We start from the raw sequence: 25579 nt of genomic DNA on the forward strand, positions 1-25579 counted from the left end.
CCTACCCTGTGCGATTCATGTGCGTCCAGTTTCTTCGCTCGGCAGTGTCTTACCAACAGCAATGGTCTCGGCTACTGTTAAGAGTAGCCTACTACTTAATATTCTTGATCTTTTAGTGAAAAATGTCGACTAATGAATAGGTAATACCAACTAGGTTCTGCCAACTAGGTTCTGCCAACTAGGTTCGCTTGGATCTCAACTTACAAGCGGCTAGAGCTCATGGTGAACCACATCCAAAGAATCACAGCCTGATCTCTGCACAGCGGATGCGGTGGTACTGCAAACAACTACCATGACAGGACCCACTGCTTCAAGTGACGCATGACTCCCGAGGCCATAGGATTGCCCTCAGAGGGATCCTATGTCCATAATATCCTCAGTATGTATGTACACACGAGAGCACCAGTCGTCGACAAGCCTATGCAAGACTTCAACAGAGTTCGCGAGACTTCGTCAATGATCATATTAAGAAAAATCGACTACATAGATAAATGCCTCAATACAAGCAAGCTTCACAATCGGGTGTCCCAACCTTCGTGTCTTACGAGGTTTGCGAAACAGGATCCTCCAGTGTCAACACCATGGCGGTACGGTTCGGGATGTAGATGTGTGTCCAGTTGGCCCGACCATTCCATTCCATGGGTGTGGTGAAAAAACGCGTTTTGAGATCAACGCGGTCGAATCCTCCAAACTCTGCAGTGTCCGTATTCAGAGCGATACGGTATGTGCCCGGCACATCGATGCCGATGCGGTAGTCCGAGTAGCTGTTGCTGGGGTGGAAATTGAAGATGAACACAGCTCCAGCGCGCTCAAAGACAATCACCTTGTCACCCTCGTGCTTCAGTGAGATGTATGCCTGTGGGGCACCAAGCCAGCCGATAAGATCCTCCGTACAATTCATAGCTCGATCGAAGTTGTTGAGGAAGCGGTAGCGGAGAAGTTCGTCGTCGGGCAAGTTGAGCTGGCGCCTGGCGTACCAGAAGGAGTCGTTGTTACCTTCACGTGGGAAGTCGAGCCATTCAGGATGGCCAAATTCGTTACCCTCGAAGTTGAGGTAGCCTTCACCTCCCAGACTATGTGTCAAGAAGCGGATCATCTTGTGCAAGGCCATGCCACGCTCAATGACAGGCGTGAATGGTGACAGCACCGACATGTTCGTGTACATCTCTGCGTCGCAGAGGTGCATCATCAGTGTCTTGTCACCCACCAGACTGCTTTTGTTAGTTGTATCTTCTCACTGAGAAACGGAGAACCTACGCTTGGTCGTGGGATTCCGCGTAAGCAATGGTCTTCTCGCCATCTCGACGGTTCACCAAGGTGAAGCAAATGTTGCCAATATCCCATTCCTCGTCTTTCAGCTCTTTAAGGATCTTGATCCACATATCAGGCACAGCCATCGACAGACGGTAGTCGAAGCCCACACCTCCGAGCGACAGTGGAAGGCATAGAGCAGGCATACCAGACACATCCTCGGCAATAGTGATCACCTCTGGGTAGAGTGAATGCAACAGCTCGTTGGCCAGCATGAGATAAGCGACAGCCTCGGTGTCAACATTCTCTCCGAAATATTCGTGGTAGCCGCCAGAAAACCCGCTATCACTGTTAGCCTTCCAAGTCAGGATAGCCGTTCTGTTGACTTACAATCCCATGCCGTGATGGAGGTAAAGCATACTGGTGACACCGTCGAAACGGAAACCGTCAAAGCGGTACTCGTCCATCCAAAACCTAAGGTTACTGAGCAAGAATCTCACAACCTCATGGTGGCCATAGTTGAACAGTCTGCTGTCCCACTGGTCATGACGCCCCTTGGGCCCTGCGTGGAAGTACTGATGATCGCTGCCGTCAAACTCGTTGAGACCATCCAGCACGTTCTTCGAAGCATGGCTGTGGACAACATCGAGCAGAACAACAAGACCTAGGCTGTGAGCGGTGTCGATGAGCTCCTTCAGTTCCTCAGGTGTGCCGTAACGGCTACTGGCGGCGAAGAAGTTGTTGATCTGGTAGCCGAAGCTAGCGTAGTAAGCATGCTCCATCACGGCCATCAATTGGATGACGTTGTAGCCCAAGTTCTTGATGCGAGGGAGCATATTATTGGTGAACTCCTTGTACGTAGCCACGCGTTGATCAGGCGTTGAAATGCCGACGTGAGCCTCGTACACACGGAGGCTGGCAGGCTTCTTGGGGCGAGGGTGCTTGAACTCATACTTGTCTCTCGCAGGCGGGTTCCAAAATCTTGCGTCGTATGCGGGTGAGACCGACAAATCCTGAGTGACATACTTGATCCAAGCAGGGAGTCGGTCTATCCTCTCCCCTCCTGGGATGACCATGGAAATCTATCGTCGGTCAACATGAAAAGTCTACATCAAGTAAAAGCTCGTCGTACCTTGAGCTTGGAATTGTGAGGGATTGCTGGCTGGCCGTTGACGGCAGGCAGGGTAATTTCGAAGCATCCGAAATCATCCTTGGTCATAGGGTGAGAATCTCTGTTCCAATCATCCATTGGGTGGTCAGTCATGGCTCTGTGATGTTGTGAAGGAGTGATATACTGAATTCTCCAATAAGGCTTGCCTGCTGAGCGTTGGGAGCCCATTCACGGTAGTGAATATTGTTCTGGGCGTCTACATTGAAGCCGAATTTCTCAGTGCCCTAGGTTTCATCAGCACTGAGCGAGAAGCACTGTGCAATGCCATACCTGAGAAAAACGAGACAGTCCACCTTCGGTTTCATCGATTTTGCCAATCCATTCTTGGGCTTTGCTGAACCGACTCCTCAGAGAGTCACTGAATGGCTCCAACCAAGGGTCAAGCTTGACGACACCTGACGAGCTCAAGTCAGTATGGATCTCCGTGACAACCGTGTTGACAAATAGAGCTCACCAGTGCCATCTGTGGGCATGTCTGAAGCCGCATTCCCGGCATTGTTATCGAACAGAGTGTTCGAGGCGTTATTAATCGCGGAAGCCATCGTCAATTGACGCGTGTGAACCGGACAGCAGCGTCTTGACGAACGCAGAGGGATCAATGGCTTGGTCGCTGGTGTCTGGCAAGGTGGGGTCTTGGGGGAGGGGACAGCGATGATGGCAGGGTGCGACGAGGCCAAACTCAGCTCGAGGCAAGCTGCAAAGAAACTGGTCACGAAATATAACTCTGGGCTTGTATTGTGACTTATAACAATCTCACAAGAAAACTCTTCAAGGTTTTGAAGCAACGGATCCAGGTGGCGTTTGAGATGAGAGCCCGGGACGTTCGACCCTCCCCTCCCATGTGCAGCTTTATCGATACCAACAAAATGACGTTTTTGGTCTCGAAGTGGCTTTATTGCCAATCTTACTTGCTCCTCGTAAATATGTTACGACTGCGCCAAGTGTGCGAGCGTACTGCAGCCTCCGCATCCTCGTCTGGTCAATTCGCCACTCTTGAACGCCACACTGTTGACGTAAATAAAGGATTGCAGGTTGCAGACAGGTCCTTGGGGCCTGCCTCCCTGCAGTTGTCGATCCGACGATCACCTCGCGGAACGGCCAGCCCGCTTATCTTGGTCTTATCGCTACCAAGCTCTTATCACTTTATCGCTGCTCCGAACCGGCGCCAGCCGGTGAACCGGGCCCCGCTGGTCATGCTTGTTCACACGATTGACTCCTACCAGCGAAGTATACCTTATTAGTTGGTAGGGAGCTTCAGAGTCCTCGAAAAACTACAAGGTCCCCATTTCTTGCAGCACTATCTAGCACTCGTGATTGCTATCCCCGCGTGACCGACAAAATATCCGATCTTCCCGCCGCGTCTTGACGCAGTTGAGCTCAGCCACCTCTCGTCTCCGACATCTGCGCACCAGCATTTCGCAACCAAACAATGTACCGACCGGCTCGACGACTATCCGTGGCTCTTTGTGGTCCAGCATCCGCCAGGTGGCGTCTTCCACTTACCCCGTGCCACGCTTGCCGGCGAAGCTCTCGGCAGCTTTCCACCTCCCAGCCTCTAGCAGCGTCGAAGCGGACGACAGACTTCAATTCTGGCTTCACAGGCAGCTATGATCCGAATACTGAAAACGGACGTGGTCCCATGTTCACAAAATCGAGTTTCGGAGTCCCTCAATTTTACCCTCGCGATTTGAAGAAGCGTGTTGACGCTTATGTTGTCGGGCAAGACCGAGCCAAGAAGACAATATGCTCAACCATATTCAATCATTACCAAGGTGTACGGAGACGCCGCCAGCACGAGCACGAGGAAAGAAATAGACGGGACAAGTTGAGTAGGCAGCGGTTAGTGCGGGATCGCGAGCTTCACCAAAGGCGGCGTGAAGTCCACCCTGTCGAAGGTCAGCATTTCACAGATGCCATCTCAAGGCGCCGCTCGGCTGACGAAACTTCTGAAGATGACTTTCCAGGCCATCAGGAGTCTTTGCGACACCTGAATGATGCGAGGGAGACTGAAGAGGATCCCTACGAGAGCCTCTACCAAGCTGAGGATCCATCCGCCCCCGAGCCTGTAAAGGTTGACAAAAGCAATATGCTCCTCATCGGGCCTACAGGCGTAGGAAAGACCTACATTCTGGAGTAAGTAACTCGCGTCTTTGACGGGACGCTACTGACTGCTCAGGACGCTAAGTAAAAAGATCAACGTCCCCTTCTCCATATGCGACTGCAATTCATTCACCCAAGCTGGCTATATTGGTCAAGATGTCGAATCCTGCATCGAGCGCCTGCTCATAGAGTCCAACTACGACATCAAAGCCACAGAGCATGGAATTGTGGTGCTGGACGAATTTGACAAGATTGCTCGGCGAGAAACGACAACCGGCAGGGATGTCGGGGGCGAAGGCGTGCAACAGGCATTGCTGAAGCTCGTAGAGGGTACCAAAGTGACGATCAACGTGAAGGACAACCGCTCTTCGCGATCCACTCCGCCCATCACAACGAACTTCGGTGGCGGAGGCTCCTCAACCGCCCAGGTGACACCCCCTGGCGGCAAGGTCGACCAATTCACCATCGACACCACCAACATCCTCTTCGTGTTTTGTGGTGCCTTTGTAGGCCTTGACAAGAGCGTCCTTCGCCGCGTTGCCAAGCCCTCGGTTGGCTTTGGCGGGAAGGTCGAGGGACGAACAACGGTAGCTGGAACGAAGCAAGCGTTACCGCAGGAGCTCTTCTCCCATCTCCCACATTATACCGCTGCCTCGGCCCCGTCGTTCACACCGCTTGATCTCACAACGCCAGAGGATTTGCAGGCGTTTGGCTTCATCCCCGAACTAATTGGCCGTTTGCACAATGTCTGTGCACTGAGCCCTTTGTCCACAGATGATCTGTTTCGTATCCTGACTGAGCCACGCAATAGCCTTGCTGCCCAGTACATAGCACTCTTCGAGACGTACCCTTCGCGCTTGAACTTCACGGAAAAGGCGCTCTACGCAATCGCCGAGCGGGCGGAAAAATCAGGTACCGGAGCTCGCGCCTTGAAGATGGAGATGGAACGGGTCCTAGCCGAGCCAATGTTCGACGCTCCCATGCCTCACGTACTGATCACGGAGGCATGCGTCCGCGGGCTAGAAAAGCCGCTCTACTGGGGTAAGGACGGGCGATTCGAGCTTGACAGACGGCTGCAGGAAGAGGAGCTGAATCCACGGCCAGCAACCCATCCGTCACCGTTCGAGCAATACAGAGAAGCCGGTCAAAGTGGTGGTTGAAACGTCATTGCAGTGTAGTGAACAGCCTTGGCAAAGGCATGAGCGGCGTTTGCGTGTATTTTGCCTACGACAGCGTCTTCACATTATATATTGAGCAGCGTTGAAACTCACTCACTTCAGGCCGCATGATCCAAGAACATGTGTCCCATTGTTGTGGTACAGTATTTACACCAGTTTGACGCGCAAAATCAAAGTCAAGTCGCCGAGACCTCCCATCTGCCCCGTCGCCGCTACCCTTTAGTGAGCTTTTGTGAACCTCTCTCAACTTGATTCTTTACACACGAAGCCATTCGATGCATCCCACAGGCGAGCTTTGACCTAGGTCTCTAAAACAAAGGGAACGTAAGGTTGAGTATAAGGATGTTCGGATTATGTGGTATCGAAGGGCTAAAGCGATCGCGTAGGATCGATTTAAGGGCCCTTGGGAGGAGACTGGACCTGGCCAGGACCCTTGTAGTGTTCGGAGGTGATACCGGTGAGAGGGTCGGCGCGTTGTTCCTGCACTGCGTGAGCTACCAGACCATTGACCGAGGAGCCGACGGGCACTTACAATGAGCTTCTCGTTGACAGCCTCTTGCCACTCCTTGTTCATGGTGTGAGGAGCAGGGTTAGCGAAGGCGCGGATCAAGCCAAAGATGCCGAACGAAGCACCCAGGCCAGCCATGACGCCCCAGAAGACCTTGGCACCGGTGCCGGGGGGGTCAGTAGCGCGAGGGCCGTGGGGACCGAAAGCAATCCAGTAAGCTATTGAGTTGGATCAGTAACTATGCCAGGATACATCGGAAGCGCGGAGTTGTGTGAAGCGTGTCCTCGTGGTGTTGTTTGTCGTCGTCGTGAACCAAGGGACCCACTTGACGAGATCTGTGCCGAGAGCCAATGATGCGTGGGCGATTCGACGTGACCATGGGGGAACGAAGCATTGGATCATCACCAGCTCTCAATTGATCGAATTCCGACTGAGAAAGAGAATCTGCCGTTGGAAACGCCCTCGACGACTCTTGAGCCACGGTGCAATCCAATTGGGGCGTGGCAAATGCAGCACAGCAAGAAAAAACACACGTACCAGCCTTCTGCTCCTGAACCGTCAACTCCTTCCAGTTGCCCTTCATGCGATCGCGCAGGGCCATCCAGAGGTCGGCCTGCTCCTGGAGAGGCATACCCTCCCAACGCTTCTCAATGTTGGCCAGGGTGGGCTTCGAGATGGCGTGGCTGGCAGAGGCAGCGACCGTCGACTCGGCGCGGCGGGCAGCAGGGGCGCTGCGCACCAGGCTGTTGCGCAGCATGCTCGTCGCCGGGGTACGCAGCATGTTGCGTGAGATGTTTCGAGTGGGAGAATGAGCGGAGAAGATTCGTACTGTGGAGGGTCGAGGACCGTGGATGTAGGGTCAATTGACGTCGTCTCGGGTGTTTGAGGGTTTTCGTGAGGTCTAATGATTTCGTCCAGCATTTGCTGGAATGGAGCTCGGCAAGGTCTGTCTGTTGGATGACTAAGACAACGACGGCCGGCTATAGGTCACGTGGTGCCTCCGCCGTGCATATAAGGTACAAAAGTGGTCTGATGTCAAGACGGGAGAAACTGTCGATTTGAGGTCTTTTTTATTTGCCCAAGTGACATGATTATTCACGTGTCGTGATTGGCACGGCTCGGCGCACGTCTCGTGGGTTGCGCAGCACACGGGACGGGGCGAAGCTGCGCCATGTACAATTCGAGACGATTGCCAAACCTTCAATTCTTGATGCTGCGTGCAATGATTCTTGGTCTACCTGATCACTCTCACATTGCTCGCGACGCGCTGTGAGCAACCAGCACCCCTCAGAACTCTACGTTGAAGAGTGTGACTTTGCGGAAGCGCTCGCCGTAGCGGTAAAAGATAAATGGCAAAGGTGTCATGGCCAGCGCAAGGAACCCAAGCAGAGAGCTTCCCCAGCCCATTCCAAGGTTATCGAATAGATCACGGCCTCCCAATGGCAGCAGCGCGCCAAGCAAAGACCTCAGAACAGTCGTGGCAGCTGTCGCCGATGCTGCGTATATATCGAAAGCGTCTACTACATAGATAGCCATCGACATCTGCTAATGTTAAAATTTGACCTGCTCTCACCGCCCGCTGCAGGACTCACCATGAGAATGACGACGCCAACGCCAACGCCGAAGACACCTGTGCCCAGGATCGGAAGGATCCAATGGCAATGATAATCGGCGGTCCATCCGAACCAGAGGACACCCGTGGGAATCAGCCAACAGGCATACATGGCCGGCGGTAGCCGATACTCTGGTTGATGTACTCCCCCGCGCATCGTCTTCATATGGATTGCCACTCGATCAGAGACATTGGCGTTGATGAACAGGCCAATGGCCGATCCGATGCCAATGCCCAGATACGTAAGACCAATGTTACCTTCAGAGAACCCGTACTCATACATAAAGAGCGAGGGGAAGGTCGTGAACAGCATGTAGAGGTATCCGTATAGGACTGCCATGTCCAGAGACAAACTAGAAACGATTGGGCTCAAGAAAAGCATCTTCGTGGGGCGAACAATAGAGACTTTGAAGACCTCCTTGCTTGCCATACCGGTGTCTAGCGCTGAGCGAAGCTCGGAGTTACCGGTCTCCTTTCGAAGACGCCGTGTCTTTTTCTCGAGTAGCGTATGGGCATACGACTCATGAAGAAAGACAAAAGACAGTATGGTCACAAATCCGGCCTATTTCGTCAGAGATTTCATCAGTTGCTCGCGGTTGACGAACTCACAGCCATGGCAACCACCCAAGAGGACCACCTCCAACCTTTATTCTCGGCCAAGTAACCGCCGGCTACAACCCTCGAGGTCAGTAAAATGCAAAAGATAGCATTGTTGCCCACGTACCGATGGGACCGATGACTGGCCCAAGCAATAGGCCGCATATCCACCAGGACATCGCCATTCCTCTCTTCTCTGGGCCGATCATGTCCGCCAAAGTTCCGGCACCTATCGTCAAAGGACAAGACCCTACTAAGCCGGCTAGCAGCCGGAAGACGAGAAGAGCTGCCATATTGGGTGCTAACGCACACGCAACAGTGAAGACGACAAAGATCACATTGCAGATATAGTACAGCGGGGAGCGCCCGTACATCTCCGACAACGGTGCGATCACAAGAGGACCGAAGCAGTATCCAACCAGGTACACCGAGACGATGAAAGATGCAAGCATTGTGCTGTCTGATCCAAATTCTTCCATTACCTGCTCAGTGCTCGGTGCGAAGATGGAGGATGCCAGCGGACTGTACTATTTCAGCTTTGGTTCCGTTCGCGAGATTGCTTCGAACTGACGTTATGAAAGTGATGACAGCAATGATGGTAATGTAAACTGCCTTTTGCTTCCTCGTCCAATTGTGAGGATTCTCTGGGTCGTCTGGGCCGTCCCAGTCGACGATGAGGCTGACATCTCGCCGGACCATCTCAGCTTCGCCAGTAAAGGTCGGCATTTCAGTATCCGAGTCGGGCTTGGTTAAAGCAGAGGCAACCTGGCCGTCTGCCCAGATTCTGTCATCTGCCTTGCCCATGATAATGCTTGACAAGACACCGCCTTTATCAGGAGGCAAAAGGCTGGCGAAATGGCCTATTGAGAGAATCCTATATGCGGATCGGGTTTAAGCTAAGCCCGGCCATCCTTTGAGGCGGATATGCAGATAAGACCTAGAGTCTCTCCAAACCCAACTTGCACAGAGAAGTTGCACGGTTTGTCTTTGCCGCGACCCATGTCAAGCGTTCTGAATTAGACAGGTCGAGAATGAGTGTGCATCAGATTGGAAACCGATGTGATATCTAACAACCGGCAACCGTGACACGAGAGGACATTGTTACCTTTCCGAGTAGGTGATAATTCAATATTATTGTTGCTGTCCGTTTTACCGTCATAGTACGCTCTGCCCAGCCAGCCAAGCAAGATCAACAGTCTTGCCTAGTTGATGATAAACATGTGAATCGGGCTTCCGGTAGGTTCAGATGCGTTTGAACACTGGCTGGATGGAAGATTCATAAGGGATAAGGATGTGCATTATGACTCCCAACTCCGAAAAAATATATGGCTGATACTATGTTGATAGATTGTAGAGAAAGACCGCACCCAGTCGAACTATTTCGGTGAAGGGGCCCCTTTCATCCTTGATTCTGTTGGATGAGGTTTTGGCTCAATAGCAGACACAGGAACGACGGCTGGTGATGGTGCAGTTCTGAGTGTCAATTATATCAGCTCGAGAACATGAACATCGACGGACTGCTGAACTCCGATCTACATACCCTGGCGGATATTCCGAGCCTGGCTTTGCCTGGCTCGCTTCTGGTGCAAATATCGGCTGGAAAGTATAGTAGCCTGTCGTTGTGTTAAGATAATGTCAGATTTGTGGGAAGCGCATGGACTAACCACCAACGACACCGCAGAAGGTGGCCATGGCCAGTGGCATAGCTCGTTGTGCGAAGCTCATGATGCGACACACAGCTCTTTGTTCAACGGGAGTGCCTCTGCATCAGGGTCTCTCTGCGGGGCTCGAAGAGTCTAATAGCTTCAACGATGCGATCTGGACAAGGTTGGTAGTATCATCGAGTGATGTCGTTGAAGTTGAAGCAAAGGTAACTAACTTAGCGTCCGGGTTGACAATATTCAGTCCACCCATCTTAGAGTGGACATGTGTCGGCGTGATTATGGCTGATAATGCTAAAGTAGCCCCACCAGGCGCGCGACTTCCCGACGCGTCTCACGTCACGCCCTCCATGTCGATTTGTGCTTTACCAGCTACGTCCACGTAACTTGTAAATTCCCAATTCTTACTTGTCAGGGTCAGGTACTGGTACCCCTGTCGGCGACCGTCATTCACAAACTTTGTTCGAACTTGCACTCGGGCTTGGTCTTGTTCACTCTCAACATGAGCTCGACCCCCGGCCAACACAGGCTATGACGATCGAAGGCGGAACATGGTTGATTGGAGGCACATGGGAGAAGTCCCAGACTCAGAGGACGAGGATGGCTTCGAAAGCCAGTCAACAGGCCACTCACAGAACCAGTCGAAGAATCCACAAATTCAACAGGATGTGGTTCCAACACCACAGCTACAGCCGGTGAAGTCTGCAGTGGAAAAGGACATCTGGGATATACCGTCTAGTCCCGATCACTTCGACAAAACCGCAATCACTTCACTAGGGGTGACGTCGCGAAAGCCCTCGACTGTAGCCTCTTCCGAGTCCCCATTATCATCTCCCTGTACCGACCGATTGTCACCCGACTTACCGTCCGTCGCCGAGCTCTTGAATAAACCTGCTGTTCATCATGACGAACAGTCCCTTCGCCTCCGCTCACCTTTCGAGGTGCCACGACCGCAAACAGCCTCGTCATCTGCGATGCCCGACTGGAAAATGCAAAATGTCGATCTCGAACCTACATTGTCTTCTCGAGAGCTTTCACAGGTGCCCATACAGCCCGGACAGCCACGTCAACATGATGAGCTCGATGCGGAGGCACAGGAAGCCCGGCTCCTTGTTGCCCGCAATGAAAGATCGCTTCGGGCGCGGAAACCAGAGCAGCTCCGTCCGTACTTTACGGAAAATATGCGTTATGCAAGAGAGTGGCGGCAACATGGCCTCAACCCATTGAGACTTGTCAATAAAGAAATTGAGCGTTCACGTGGCCCTCATGACGGGCCGGATGATAGGGAGTCTCGGTTGGGAAGGCACGATGTCAGTCAGCAGGCTACGACCGATGACACTGATGACAGCCAGAGGACATTGCTCGCCGTTGTCGAGGACGACCTTTTGATTCGCGAAGAGTCATCGTCCCCAACGAGGACATCGCCTTTCCACATACAAGGGGTCATCAGTAGTCAAGCAAGTTCCAGAGCCGAGACCGAAGGGACCAGCTTAGATGACGATGAGCTTCCCACTTTGCAGCAGCTGGTTTCACGCCGAACGCCACGATCCGGGCTGAAGCCGCGCAGACGACAGACATCACCGGACAGACCTTCAACCGCGAAGCGAAGACGACTAACAACCGCCATGCAGAGTCATACACCTTCCCGAACTGCGGACGCCCAGGCTCCAGCCGCCACGCAATCCTCCAATCAAACGGATGTCTTCAAACTTCCTGATGCGGTTCCTGGCGATGAGGAGCATAGCACGCGTGGACTCGATGATGAAATCGAGCAAAGAAAGGTGGCGCCCGGCGAGGCCGCACACTTACTACCTCAAAACGGGCAGAGCTTGGGAAATGCGGCCCAGGCGCGGCAAACCAGTCCTATCATACTGGTTGATGATGCATCCAGCGCCACAGAAGGAAATTCTGATAGTGATGTGCAAGTTGTGGACCAGCATGTTCGTCGCATTCGAGGCGTCCTTCCAGCATCGTGGCTCCGTCTAGATCAGCTATCTGGGCGCGCCAAGATACAGAAAAGCCTGGCACAGCGACAGGTCGATCGCTCCCCAGAACGAGAAAATCGCCGTGGAGTGGCTCATCGACGTGCTGTTCAGCCGGGCTCTGTTCGGGATCAGCTGCTGTTCGAGGACTCGGACGACGATGACTCGCCATCTCATGCTCTGGAGACGACGGAGGACTTGTTTCCTCATCAGACAAGATTGGTTTTGGAATCACGTCCCAACCCACCAGAAGCACGCAACTTTCACATAGATTCCGACGCCTCTTCAGATATGGAAGACAACAACGTCGACCACATGGTACTAGATCCAAAAAGGCAAAGCAGACTGTCAGACCAGTTCCAGAAGCCGACAAAAACAGCAAAGAGAAGCAACACCGCACCTAAATCAAGGTCGACTCCTAGGCAACCCAGGATTGATGCCGTATACAGCAAATCGAAGACTCCTTCTGAGTCTCTCGCCGAAAAGTTTCGGAGCAAACCCCAGAAGCCCAGACGACGTCAAGCCAAGGCCGGCGCTCGCTTGAACAAATCCCGACCTTCGCTACCTCAGCTCAGTATTCTCGATGTGATCGAGCCTGATGCACCTCAGTTCCTCAAAATTGCGGCTCGCACGGCAAAGAAACGGTCAGATCAGGGGAGAGCTGATCAGAGAGGAAAATCTATTCAAATGGCGACCAGATGTGACCAGTTAGATGCGCTCGAACTATTGGCGGACTGGAGGCGAGGGTCAATAAAACAACGTGGATCTGTAACGGCAAAGAGGCGGACGTCAGTCCCAAGGCGTGAACACCGAGCTTCCAGAGATACTGCTCGCTCTGAGCGAGAGCGTCCAAGCAGTCCCTCTACCGGCAACGTTGGTTCCAGGAGCGATCGCCCAAAACGCAGGCACCGCAGTCCTGATACGCCATCTCGACTACGCCCTGCCCAGTTGGAAAGCGACGAGATGGGGATGTCAGCCGTTGCATTCCATGCTAGCAAGAAAATCCTGGACCAGCTCTACCACGCTAAGCACTTACCCCAGCCTCCCTCGACAGGCACTCTTCGCAGGTACTCATTCCAGCCGCTGCAGGACAGGACCAAAGAAGATGATGCGTTCCCAAGGAGTCCGAGGCCACAGAATCAACGCCGCAGGAAACAGAAACCGCAACAGATCAATGTCGACGATCCCCAATTTACCCATGCTAGGGACCCAGTGATCCAAGACTATGATCATACAGATCTGTCATTATCGGAAGGCCCCAACGTCAACCCTGCAGCGGATGTTGAGAAATTCGACGTGGCGAACAAGCTTTCCGGTCTTGGCGCTTATGGTACCGCCTACACTCATCACTTTGAGTGTCTGCCATTGCCGTCGGGTGTCTATTTCTACCACTCGACTCTTTTGGGAAAAGCTGTCATTGAGACTGTGGTCGACTCAAACTTCATGCCGAAGCTCAAGCTGCAAAAGCCCCGGACTTTCTTCTCAATTGGCCCTCAGACCCTGCGGTGGGGACTATGGGATGCACAAGTATCATCGGAGATGGGCATCGTATTTGATCACATTGCCGAATATCTAGAAGGAGACCAATGTCTAGAGAGTACTTCGGTTGATGCGGCACACTTTCTCGTGTCCTACGTAAGCAACTTCATGACGCTCGAGACGGACGCGGAAACTTTTGCTGCCGTAACACGCATGTTAGAGTTGCTCGAGGGCTTTTCGGCGAAGGTCGGCGTGATAGCGAAGTCACAAGGCTACAAACAAATAATCCTTCGCGTAATGGACTGTTTATGCCTTGTGGCCTTCGTCGTCTACCTCATATGCCGCGGGGATCCGAACCTCGTGGGCTATCAGTTGACGGCTGAGGAGCGTTTGAAGGTCTTGGCCTCTGCGCTCTCGAGAGTCCTGGGCACTTCAAGTATCAAGAATCTCAGGAACCGCTATCGGACGCTTCAGGTGACCCGGCACGGTGCGCAGGAATTTCAAGACGACGCGTGCGATGCTCATTCGTGGGTGTTATTGATGAGAATACTCTTCCATGCGAACATACCGCGAGGCACATTCTGGGATATAGTGTCCCACAACGTCGTCGGTTCCGACACAACCTCTACCAATGATGCGCGCATCTTGGAAGGTGCTTGGGAGACCTTGTTCACCCTGCTGCCTCTCACCGAATTCAACGATCGAGGTGTACTTGTGACGGGACAGCGACGTAAGTCAAGCACTGAAGGATGGACCATCCCGCAGAAGCTGCTAAGACGTGTCTTCGAGCTGTACAATAGCCAACCCCGGCAGGCGCCTAGCTTCAATAGCTATTGCCGCACTATACTGGCTAGATGTCACCATCTCATAAGCGAATGGGGTTGGGTACGTTGCATAAGCATTATCGGTCCAATATTCGACTTCTTCGGGTCGCAAAATTTGTCTCACTTGCGCAACGAGGAGTTCTATGGATCACCAAAATTCCTCGAGAATCTAGCTCAGACGCCCAATGTGGGCAAAGTTGAACCAGAGGACCAGTGCTTCCACATCTTCCTCAAAATGCTGGCCCTGGGCATTTGTCGACTCCGGGCAGGCGAGCATACCAAGGAGATCCGCAACATGGTGGCGCGGACAGTGCCGAACCACAATCGGCAGTATATGAAGGAGCACCATATCCATGAACGCGATCTGGCTGCACTGCGTAATCACCACGATTTGCTATGCACCCTATACTGGGCGGCGCCCCCGACCGTGCGCCCTAGCGTCGCCCTGATCGAACGTCTTGTTCACCCTGAAACCTCACATAAAGAGGCTTGCCTCATCAGTCTGCGCGCATGGAGCCAGTTGGCCAGGTTCGTTGTGAGCAACGGCGAAGCGACCACGTCTATGAAGCCATTCAATCAATGGCGCGACAGACTTTTCACACAAATGATGCAACAATACGACACCATAGCCTCTGATATACAGCAGCAGTTTCTCGGGCTCTCTAGCGATGTGAGCAAGTCTGTCAGCCCCGACATGATCAGTGCGATGGTCAAGCTGAACAAGAATGCCGTGGCCGACGTGGTACACGTTTCGCTATCGACTTCGTTGGACGTTATAAAGCATACCCAGAATCTCGAAGCGGCAACCTTTGCCTTGAACACGCAGCAGCTGCAGCGTATACTGCAGCACTTTTCCTCGCCGCGGCCCGAGTTCGATTGGGGCATGCTGAGGACCGCGCTCTTAACACTGGACGTGTTCCTCAGCCGCGTCGACGATTTCAAAGATGCGGAAGAAAGCCAACAAAGTGAAAGTCAGCTTCTGAACTCTGCACAAGCCGACGATGCTCTGCTGTCTCTCGATCATGACTTGGCCAGCAACTTCTTCCAGATGGCTCGACGAGTCCTTATTCTGAACCCGGATGCGGAGCAAAGCTGTTTGGCTTCCGTGGATATGGTGGCTTGTATCGAGCATGTCGTCAAACTCGGTGCAAGAATGGGCATGCGCTTCATCAACGCAGGCGTCATGACTTTTAATTCCATATTTAAGCCAGGCAAGCACCGTTTGTTCCAAGACAAGCCTCACTTGCTTGGCTTCAACCAGCGCAGGTATCTCACGCTCTTTGTCGAGACACTGGTCGAGCGTGGTTTCGACGGTTTCTGCGAGGATGGCCTGAGCTTATGTGAGCTCTGGGTGCTGGCTATTGTGAAATCATCCGAGGCTCTAGCATACGAGAATCGACTGGCACAGCGACTGATCCGTCAAGGAGAGCCCTTCGTCCCAGAGGCTGCCCAAGGCTTGAGTATCAGCCCTAGTTATCGCACCAACAGGGACATGTTCGAATTTGCCATTTCGTGGATGCGCAAGGCGATCAGGGACGCAGGCCCCAGTCAGAAACGCGCCCTGCAGGCTGAGCACTCACGCATTCTGAAGCTGGCCATGGAGCAAATGAGGAGAGACCTGGGCAGCATGCACGGTGACTCAAGCCAGCATCGCGATTACATCAAGTTTGTGCGCGAGTGCATTGAACTCATCAAAGCCCACGGCACCGACATCTGCACAGTGGATGACTTTTTCTACCAGATCAGCAAGGACTACTCGCCATCGGAACATGATCCGCAGCTCCAGGTGGCAGCCATTGTGTCTTATGGACTGCGTCTCGCAGAAGGCGAGAGCCGAGCCGCACATGAGCTCTTCTACTTCCTCGTCAACAACTTCAAGGTCGCATTGATGAAAGGCGATTTTTCTAAAGAGGTGGACATGATAGCAAAAGGAATGCGCCATCCCGGCATCTCGCGCTTTGTCGTCGGCGCTATGCTTCCAGCAATTATACAAGCTGCTTTTGTGGAGAGCAGGGCGTACCCAATGCTGGATGTGTATGCCCACGCAATCTGCCAGTATCTTAATGAGGAGCCAGTACCGAGGGTGCTAGACGAGACTCATCTCCCTCAGATACGGGTCTTGGTCCAGGCTGTTGTTGAAGCCTCGCCAGGCTCGCAGACTACAGAACATCTACACGTATTGGACCAAGCTTTGAGCGTCTTGAATCTCCTATGGCCTACTTTCAAAATGTTCTCCGTTTGCAAAGTGCGTTCAGCTGAATGGGAAGCTATTTGCGCCTTGCTGAAGACTATGCAGACCAACTTAAAAGAGGCCAATTTCACAACTGGCGCCCTCGTGAGCCACGGACCGCACAAGCGCTTGACTGACGGGGGACCCGCGCGCTCTTTGATCTCGAGCTTTGCTACGAGCATCGTCGACGATGTCCGGGGGTCATGGGTTGTTTGCAGCGATAACATGCTTATGATACAGGCCCCCAGTCGGGGCACACAGACACAATCAGGTACTGGGATTCGGCAAGCGACTCTTGTTGCTAGTGAGGTTGCAGAAATATTGCGGGAAACAGTGAAAAGCTGGAAGCATCAGTGGGAAGACGTCTTTGTGAACACTAGCAGACATCGGACTAGGGCGTTTGAAGTGCCACTGTTCTAGAGTAGAAACGAATGTTATGAGAAATGATTTGCGATGCTACTGGACCTGTGCCGATGCGATGTGATGGATTTTGATGCCTTGCTCTCTCACTCTCACTCTATGTACGTCGAAGCTATGTTCCCCGGCGCTATGCAAAATCCATGCCCTCCCCGTCATCGCCGCCATAATAAGATCAAGGGCTCGGAAATGTGGATGGCAATGTCGCCGTTGCCCCAAGCTCTGGACCGTCCCTGAACAGAGTTATCTGGTCTCCAGCACTTGTCCGTAATGGCGCCCAGTCCACGGGCAACGTCTTGGCTATGCATGGTCAGTAGTGTTCCTGTATCTCAGCCTGCCAAGGGGTGAGAGAAGAAGAGCACTTACCACGACAGAGAGCTTCCACTAACCTTGTTCGTAACGGCCACGACCTGCGCTTTGCCATCTTGCTCAGTTCTATTAACCTGGAATTTGGAGTCGTCTTCAGTTGCACCAACCTACATAACCTCAACTACCCTGTAGTGTATGAATGACATTCTTCGATTAAAGCATTGAACATCGACTTGAGCGCTACAAGTGAATTAAAGTGACTGAGACAGCTACTGGGACTGTCTCACTGCTATTTTGCACTATGTGAGGGGTTTCCATGTCTTACACTGACCGAGTGAGTACGCATCTGCATAGTAAACGTTGGTCGGCAATTCTCAAACAGCACTGATGCTTCTCAGCCTCCCTCAGGGAAAGATTTTTGATGTGCATATGGCTAGTGCCGGCTTGTATACATTATAAACGCTACATGCTTTGTCCAAATAAAGTCCCTCTTGATGAACCAAAAAAACACCATAGCTTATGCATACAATCTCGTACATCTATTTGACAAGCGAACCATGTGGTCAAGCCTCCTGCCGTCGACATGTCGCAAATACATTATATCGCAACACGTTACCACGCGGCGAGGGTCATGCCAGAGAAGAGCATGGCACCCACGACAACACCAAACACGCTGACGCTGGACTTGACAGCAGCGTTGTCGTTGTCGCCGTCGTTGTTGTTGCTATCGTTGCCATCATCGTTGTTGTCGTCATTGCTGTCATCATTGTCATCATCGTTGCCATCCTCGTTGTCATCATCGTTGTCACCGCCGTCGCTGATGACAGTCGCGGTGGCGCTGGCAGGAGGCTCGCCGTCGCCGGTGGCCGTGGCCGTAGTGTTGCCGGAGCAAAAGACCTGGCCGTGCTGGGCGCCCTCGTCGATCAGGCAGGCCGTTAGGTCCTCGACCGTCTGGCCGCTGGCCACGCAGTAGAGGCCGCAGTCGTCGCCGTACGAATAGACGTTGGCGCCCTTGCAACAGGACTCGAAGTAGTCGACGGCGTCGTCCGAGTAGGGCATGGCGCACGCGCTGTCCTGAATGGGGATCACGTAGACATTGTTGCAAGTGGCCGCCGACGGCGTGGGCACGGTGGAGAGGGTGGTCGACATGTCGGCTGCTGAAGCGATCGTGTGGTCGAAACGAGTGTGTGTTTTTTTAACGATGGTGATGATGATGAAGAAGGGAAGAAGTTGAGTGTGGAAGCAGAGAGGAAAATGGAACAAGTGCCGCTGTTATGAGGGCCAGACAAAGCCAAGCATCCAGCTTCACTTAGGCTCGTATTCTGCCAATTCTGGGCCTCCTGATCGGCATGAATTGCTCCATACGCTGCAACTTTGCGTCACTCGGCAGGGGGAGGTGAGGACATGATTGTGCAAAGCCTGTGGCTGTGTGCACAAAAACAGCAGGCGTACGTGTACCGTACCTGGACGCGTGTGGTCGAGCCCGAGCGCGACTTGACGACTGAGTAATGCAATGCATTACTTTATGCACATCGGATGGATACGCGGGAGCTTTTTGGTGTGCGTCAGGTTTTTCCTTTGGTTTCTGGGACCCTGCAGGGCAAGGTGCTCACTTTCCTCACAATGGCGTGGTCAGCTCCGAAAAGTCTAAGACATCCAACCCTGTGAGGCCCATGAGGAAATTCTGATCGTCGCCATACAGCGACGAGGGCAAAAACTCCTCTCCGGAACCGCCGTTGTTGTTGGAGTGCTCGAATATCGGCCGGGCGTTAAACGTCGACAGTGCTGGCGCAGCAGCCGAGGGTGCCAGCGGCGGCGGCAGCAGGGAGTCATTTGTGGGGTGATCCCACATGGAAGCATCCCGAACCGACGGCGTCATGGGCAGATTGCTGTTGTCCGTTGTCGGCGGCGCCCCGAGCATGACGGGCGGCTGCGCAACGTTCGTCGCCATTGTTAGCGGGCTGCCCAAGCTCTGCAACTCGTTTTCAGCGCGCGACAGCCATTGCGCCCAGCGGGTGTACTCGGCCGCACCAGAGTCAAGACCCACCTCGTGCTGAACTTGGAGATGATCGTGCTCGGCGCGTCGCAGCTTCATGACTGCCTCGTCGGCAATCGTCTGCAGTGCCTCGACAAAGCGGACGCCCACCTTGGCCGTCATGTTGCCGGCCGCCATCTTCCTCAGGCAGTCGAGGCCAAATGTGACCCGGCCCTCGTATCCAGAGTCACGGCCCTGGATGCCGGAGAGCAGCGTGACAATGGTCGCGATGCTGCAGCCTTGAAAGTCTGTGAAGGAGAAGCGCGTAATGTTGCCCGTGTTGTTCAACATCTCAAAGAGGCGCAGGATCTTGCTCGCGGCTCTGGTGCAAGCATACGACACGTCGCGGACCGCAGCGTCGAGAGCGGGTGTATTCGCAGGGCCTTGGCCACTCAAGTTCTGACGGAGATGGTCTCGCACGACCGTGACTACCGAGACCTTGCCCATGGCGATCCAGGCGTAATAGTAGTTGAGGTACAGATGAAGGACGGCGCGGTAGCTCGAGTCGCGGGTGTTGATGTTGGCCAGCTTGAACTGTAAGGGCAGCGAATGTTTCCAGTCTTTGAGGCTGGCTTCGAGACGGCGGACGGCAGTTGCGCTCGGGCGAGTTCTGTATACAAAGGTGAGTGTAAACCAGCGAGGAGATGGGAGGAAGACGAACCCGACATCGGTGACCCCATCGAGGATCTTGACGAGCCTGGCCATGGCAATCTGGTGCTGCACGTTGTCAAAGATACGGCTGTCGCCCTGGTCCAGGCTCGCCATGGGCGTCGGCAATGGCACGGTGACATGCTCAATGTCGACGCTCCGTGCGCGGTTCAGCTTGAGCGCCGTAATCCTCTCGAGCGACCAGATGGACCACCAGAGACGGTTGCGGACCTCGCGCTCGCGCTCGTCGATGCTGGCCTCGTCGGCGCTCTGGTGCAGGTCGAAAGCCAGGGCCTTGCGTAGTGCCAGGCCAATGTAGACGTACGACGAGCCGACGGCGCTGGTGGGCATGAGATAGACGCCCATGATGTAAAAGGCCTGTATGTTGCGCAGGCACGGGCGCTCGATCAAGTCGGGGACCAGCGTCTTGAGATGAGAGTGGAAGAGGGTGCCGGGATCATGATCGCCTGCCAACGATGGCGTTGGGCCCTCGCTCGGCCTCTCCATGGGCGTCCACTGGCTGCCGAGCGCAAAAGCGGCGAGGGCCAGCCCGATGAAGCCAATGTCGCCACGCAGAGGGGAGGACTGGTCGTTGTAGAACTCGTCAATCTCATGGAGGAAGTGGGCCTGGTCAAAGTAGAAGAAGGAGTCGGTCCCGTGGCGTATGCAGACGGCCAGCAGGTAGTCTGCGACGGGGCGCGGTGGAAAGGCGTCAATGGCCCGTCGGAGACGTAACAGCTCGGCGGGGAGCAGGCTCCGGGGCCCAGAGATGGAGGCTTGCATGGCCATCATGTCGTGTGCCTCGGGGGTGCTCTGGACGTCGAGGGAAAAGGCCTCGCGCAGGCGGGAGAGGAAGCGAGGCCACATGATGCGGTCCGTCTGGTCTTCCGAGGGTCAGTCTCTGAGCGTGTCGTGGCGCAGGGGCGCGAGGAACAAACGTACAGCTGTTGATGGAGATGTTATCATCACCAGGGGTCGTGCCCTTGCGGGCAGCAGCTTGCCTCGCGGCCGTTGGGAGAGGCGACGCATCCGTGTGATCAGGGCTCTGGCGCCTGTCGTCGTAGATGCAGGTCAACTCCTTGGCCTCACATCGCCGGCAAGTGCCTGGCGTGCTCTCGATACAGCGACTCTTCCTAGCCTTGCAGCGATCGCATCTGGGTTGGACAGTCAGCGTCTGGACTGGACTGGAGACGGCAGCGGACCATCGTTGGGTGTGGGATGCGGAGGATCGTACGCTCTGGGGGCCCTCTTGCGGTTGTCGTCGGCAACGCGTCGTCGGAGGCGCCGCCGCTCGAGGGCGAGCTCGCTCATCTTCACTCACATGGAGAGGGCGACTGAGCGCAGAGGGAGTGAGCAAGCGACTGAGCGATTCGAACGAAACGATGGACGGCAGGGGCGAACATGAAAATGAACAAACGTCTAGATTGCCATGAGAAGGGAAGAAGGGAAGAAGGGGACAAGAGGAGAAGAGGAGAAGCGGATGGTGAAGAGTGAGGTGCGAATTCCTGAGCATCAAGTCCAAGGGAAGGTGCGATAAAAGGAAAGTAGGCAGTCGCGACTGACCGGCCGACCGACCGACCCACTTGCCCCCATAAGCGACTAACTATCATAGCGGCCGCCTCCGGTTTGGGGGAGATTCTCTACTCAGTCAGTCACCGAACTGACAAAGTATTGTATACGTAATAAAGGCAAAAAGGTGGCTTGTGTCGCTCTCATTCATTCATCCATTCATTTCTCAACATGCCATTGTGATGCTTAGCGCAACCGCAAGTCACCAGCCTATGTTGTGTACATACACACCCCTGAGCTCCTGGAAAAGGGGCTATCTAACCAAGCCAGACATCACCACCAAAACTCCAAGTTCTCTCATCCAAACTTCTGCAATCACGCAACCTGCACCCGCACAGGCACCGCCGCATCCTCCGCACACTGCGCCCACCGGCTCTTGTACACGCGGCCCTCCTTGACGACCAGCAGCAGGTTCGTCTCCGAGTCGTCCAGTATCGTCACGTCCTCGAGCGGGTTCTTGTCCAACACCAGCAAGTCCGCCACGAAACCCTCCTTGATCTGGCCTATCCTGTCGCCCCAGCCCATCATCCGGGCCGGGTTGACCGTCGCGCACCGGAGCACCTCGGCAGACGAGAGCACCTGCGCGCGCAGGGCAAACTCGTGCGTCTGCGCCGCGCCCAGCGGTCCCAGCAGGTCCGAGCCGTAGCACATGATCACGCCCGCCTCGGAGGCCACCCGCAGCGCGTTGAGGCCCGCATCGAACACCTCCGTGTTCTTCACCTGCGACTCGGGCGGCAGGTAGCCCCTCCACCGCTCCGACGCCATCTGGTTGTACGTGATGAGCGTCGGTGTCAGATACACGCCCCTCTCCGCCATGAGCGCCGCCGTCGGCTCGTCTACAAAGTTGCCATGCTCGATGCCCTTGACGCCATTGTCGATGCAGTGCCGGATCGCCTTGGTCGTGTACGCGTGCGCCGTCACAAACGTGCACGCATTCTCCGCGCACTCCACCATGGCCTGGATCTCGTCCCGCGTAAACTGCAGGTGCTCCAGCGCGTCCGTCGGCGTCGACACGCCCCCGGACCCCATGATCTTGATAAAGTCAGCCCCCGACCGCACCTCCTCGCGCACCGCCGTCATGCACTCGGGCACGCCGTTGCACAGCCGTCCCAGCCCGTTGGTATGCCCGCCGCAGCACTCGAGCGAGTCGTCGTGCGGGCTGCGAATGTCGCCGTGCCCGCCCGCCTGCGAGAGCGCGTGCCCGGCCATGAACACGCGCGGTCCGGGGAACACGCCCTCGGCAATGGCCTCTTTGAAGGCGAGCTGTGCGCCACCGCAGTCGCGCACGCTCGTGAAGCCGCGGTGCAGCATCTGCGCCGCCACGTACGGTTGCCGCAGAAGCGACACGTCGCGGTGATTGCCAAAGGCCTTGGACAGGTCGGCGAAGCCAGGCACCGCGCAAAAGTGGACGTGCGCGTCAAAGAGGCCGGGGCAGATGAATTTGCTCCGGCAGTCGACGACGGCGTAGCCCTCGGGGATCGTGGCGTCCGCCGATGCTGTGACGGATGTGATGTGGCCGTCTGAGATGAGGACGGTCGAGTCGGCAGCCGTCGTGCCATTGACAACGTCGACGACGGTGGCGTTGATCAAGGCCCGGCTGGTCGCCGCCTCGCGCAGCCAAGGCTTGATGTCGGATCCTGGCACCATGTCGCTTGCTGTTGCCTCAGTTCACTCACACTGTGACCGTGTTCAATGAGTGAAAGGAGCAAGTCGCCTCTGTATCATCTTCTTTTATCAGAGCGGCAGCCGCCTCTCAGTCTGCGATTCTGCACCCCGGCCTCCCTCCGTCATTCGACGTCTTCTCCCCGGTCCGATGGCCGGCATTCAGCGTCGGCAGCATGGCCGCGACACCCTGCCGATGCCACGTTGCCGACGATGCTTATCGGCAAGCCATCCATCCTCCCGACAGCGGCAACATGCCCTCCCTGTCTCGCGTGCGGGCTCTCATCCCAGCCTCGAACTCTCAATCGTGACGACCCATCACTTCCCTCAGGCTGGTCCATGCTGGTGGGCTCTTGATAACGGTGGAGACTGGAGATGATGGCGACGCTACCAAATGTCGCTGTTTATCTCTCGCCTGCAGCAGCCCGAATCCGGGGAAGTCCACGTGGAGTAGAAGTATCACGGCTGCCTCGTTGCATGTGCTCGATACCATTGTCATCTTTTTCTTCTTCTTCACAAACTTTCACCTCTTTCCTGCATCGACCCAAGCATACCGGAGAAAGACAGATACAAGGGACTGCACCATCCATTATGGCCCATGCTCAGAACAGCGTGAAGCCAGCTCTGGCCGACGACAGGGCGCCTTCGTCCGTCGACATGACGGGCAAGGAAGAGAGCGTACAGCCCGTCGTGCTCGACGCACACGTCTCCTACACGCCCGAGGAGGAAAAGGCTGTCCTTCGCAAGATTGACTTTGTCGTCCTGCCATTTGTACGTCCAGCCCTTCCCATCGCCAAGTGAGTGGCATGCTGACATGCACGCAGATGTGCTTCGTCTTCCTCCTGCAGTATCTCGACAAGCAATCTCTCTCGTACGCCGGCGTCTTTGGCCTCATCCAGGACCTCGACCTCACCGCCTCGCAGTACTCGTGGTGCAGTTCCATCTTCTACATCGGCCAGCTAGTATCCGAGTATCCCTTCATCTACCTCATGTCCCGCCTGCCCCTGACCAAGTTTGTCGGCGGCACGGTGTAAGTCTCTCTCCATTGTGTCAACTACAGTCCTGACCGTGTTAAGTATCATCTGGGGCATCATTTGCATGTGCCTCGCCGCGCCCAAGTCCTACGCCTCCTTCGCGGCCGTCCGCTTCCTGCTCGGCTTCGCCGAGGGCGCCGTGTCCCCTGCCTTTGTGACCATCACGTCCATCTGGTGGCGCAAGGACGAGCACGCGCTGCGCACCGCCCTGTGGGTGACCATGAACGGTGTCGCCCAGGTCCTGGGCTGCCTGCTCATGTACGGCATCGGCAAGAACACGGCCCTCGGCCTCGCCCCCTGGCGCGTCCTCTTCCTCGTCTGCGGCGCCCTCACCGTCGCCTCGGGCGTCGCCTTTTTCCTGCTCATGCCCGGCGGGCCCCGGGACGCCTGGTTCCTCAGCCCGCGCGAGAAGGAGGTGCTCTCGGCCCGCATGGCCCAGGACCGCGAGGGCGGCGACAAGACGTCCTTCTCCCTCGACCAGCTGCGCGAGACCATGCTCGACCCCAAGGCCTGGATGGTCTTTTGGTTCGGCGTCCTCGTCACCATGCAGAGCCCCGTCTTGACTTTTGCCTCACTCATGATCAACGCCATTGGCTACGACCAGCTCGACACCATGCTCTTCACCGCGCCCTCGGGCGCCGTCCAGGTCGCCATGCTCTGGGTTGGCGTCCTGCTCTGCTGGCTCTTCCCCCGGAACAGGACCCTTGTCGTCATGGCCCTCGTCATCCCCCCCGTCGTCGGCAATGTCCTGCTCATCAAGCTGCCCCTCGAGTCGCACTGGGGCATCATCGTCTCCGCCTGGCTCGCCTCCTGCATCACCTCCGTCATGTCCATCCTCCTCTCGCTGTCCGCGTCCAACGTAAAGGGCAACACCAAGCGCGCCGTCGTCAACACCATGTTCTTCATCGGCTACTGCGCCGGCTGCATCGGCTCCCCGCAGCTCTGGACCAACAAGCCCCGCTACACAGAGGGCGTCATCACCGCCCTCGTCACCTGGGGTCTCCTCTTCTGCTCCATGGTCCTGTACAGGTGGCTGTGCGTCGCAGACAACAAAAGGCGGGATGCCAGGGACGCCCAGGATGGTTTCGACGGTGCCGTCGACGGCCATGTCGTGCTGGACAGGACGGGCCAGCCCAAGTCGGACCTGACCGACAAGGAGGATCGCATGTTCCGGTACAGCTGGTGATCAGATAGCTTTGTTAGACAGTGTAGTCAGCCATCGGGCTCAGTTTCCCCCTTCGTGGGGCTTGTACGCATGTATCTGTAAGAGCGTGCATGGACAGTTTCCCCTCAAGCACCCAATTTTCTTTTT

General features: G+C 55.1%; 9 protein-coding genes across 9 annotated transcripts; 3 read left to right on the forward strand and 6 right to left on the reverse strand.

Moving 5' to 3' along the window:
* Window positions 1–541: 541 nt before the first annotated feature.
* On the reverse strand, window positions 542–2515 carry J7T54_003424 (alpha-glucan-branching enzyme-like protein; the record flags this gene model as incomplete). Its single annotated transcript, XM_051505691.1, has 4 exons — window positions 542–1211; window positions 1258–1593; window positions 1642–2333; window positions 2384–2515. 4 exons carry the CDS (start codon window positions 2513–2515, stop codon window positions 542–544), a joined length of 1830 nt encoding a protein of 609 aa, XP_051362861.1.
* A 1650-nt stretch (window positions 2516–4165) lies between these two features.
* J7T54_003425 (Mitochondrial clpX-like chaperone-like protein) lies at window positions 4166–5682 on the forward strand (the record flags this gene model as incomplete). Its single annotated transcript, XM_051505692.1, has 3 exons — window positions 4166–4196; window positions 4387–4555; window positions 4608–5682. The coding sequence occupies 3 exons, from the start codon at window positions 4166–4168 to the stop codon at window positions 5680–5682; spliced, it is 1275 nt and encodes a 424-aa protein (XP_051362862.1).
* A 411-nt stretch (window positions 5683–6093) lies between these two features.
* J7T54_003426 (Cytochrome c oxidase polypeptide-like protein) lies at window positions 6094–6989 on the reverse strand (the record flags this gene model as incomplete). The annotated part of the gene is made up of 3 exons (XM_051505693.1): window positions 6094–6180; window positions 6233–6426; window positions 6746–6989. 3 exons carry the CDS (start codon window positions 6987–6989, stop codon window positions 6094–6096), a joined length of 525 nt encoding a protein of 174 aa, XP_051362863.1.
* Window positions 6990–7495: 506 nt separating this feature from the next.
* On the reverse strand, window positions 7496–9221 carry J7T54_003427 (putative transporter -like protein; the record flags this gene model as incomplete). Its single annotated transcript, XM_051505694.1, has 6 exons — window positions 7496–7750; window positions 7801–8382; window positions 8430–8491; window positions 8545–8646; window positions 8728–8939; window positions 8989–9221. 6 exons carry the CDS (start codon window positions 9219–9221, stop codon window positions 7496–7498), a joined length of 1446 nt encoding a protein of 481 aa, XP_051362864.1.
* A 2482-nt stretch (window positions 9222–11703) lies between these two features.
* On the forward strand, window positions 11704–16558 carry J7T54_003428 (uncharacterized protein; the record flags this gene model as incomplete). The annotated part of the gene is made up of 6 exons (XM_051505695.1): window positions 11704–12018; window positions 12175–12704; window positions 12966–14026; window positions 14132–14269; window positions 14537–16397; window positions 16474–16558. The coding sequence occupies 6 exons, from the start codon at window positions 11704–11706 to the stop codon at window positions 16556–16558; spliced, it is 3990 nt and encodes a 1329-aa protein (XP_051362865.1).
* A 1373-nt stretch (window positions 16559–17931) lies between these two features.
* On the reverse strand, window positions 17932–18468 carry J7T54_003429 (uncharacterized protein; the record flags this gene model as incomplete). The annotated part of the gene is made up of 1 exon (XM_051505696.1): window positions 17932–18468. One exon carries the CDS (start codon window positions 18466–18468, stop codon window positions 17932–17934), a length of 537 nt encoding a protein of 178 aa, XP_051362866.1.
* A 469-nt stretch (window positions 18469–18937) lies between these two features.
* On the reverse strand, window positions 18938–21313 carry J7T54_003430 (uncharacterized protein; the record flags this gene model as incomplete). Its single annotated transcript, XM_051505697.1, has 3 exons — window positions 18938–20886; window positions 20945–21156; window positions 21237–21313. 3 exons carry the CDS (start codon window positions 21311–21313, stop codon window positions 18938–18940), a joined length of 2238 nt encoding a protein of 745 aa, XP_051362867.1.
* Window positions 21314–21886: 573 nt separating this feature from the next.
* On the reverse strand, window positions 21887–23218 carry J7T54_003431 (Cytosine/adenosine deaminase or related metal-dependent hydrolase; the record flags this gene model as incomplete). The annotated part of the gene is made up of 1 exon (XM_051505698.1): window positions 21887–23218. One exon carries the CDS (start codon window positions 23216–23218, stop codon window positions 21887–21889), a length of 1332 nt encoding a protein of 443 aa, XP_051362868.1.
* A 606-nt stretch (window positions 23219–23824) lies between these two features.
* Window positions 23825–25453, forward strand: J7T54_003432 (Major Facilitator Superfamily; the record flags this gene model as incomplete). Its single annotated transcript, XM_051505699.1, has 3 exons — window positions 23825–24004; window positions 24058–24263; window positions 24310–25453. 3 exons carry the CDS (start codon window positions 23825–23827, stop codon window positions 25451–25453), a joined length of 1530 nt encoding a protein of 509 aa, XP_051362869.1.
* Window positions 25454–25579: the final 126 nt, after the last annotated feature.

This window comes from Emericellopsis cladophorae (assembly GCF_022114955.1).
Source record: "Emericellopsis cladophorae strain MUM 19.33 chromosome Unknown NODE_16_length_390664_cov_118_533041, whole genome shotgun sequence".
Taxonomy (NCBI): Eukaryota; Fungi; Ascomycota; class Sordariomycetes; order Hypocreales; family Bionectriaceae; genus Emericellopsis; species Emericellopsis cladophorae.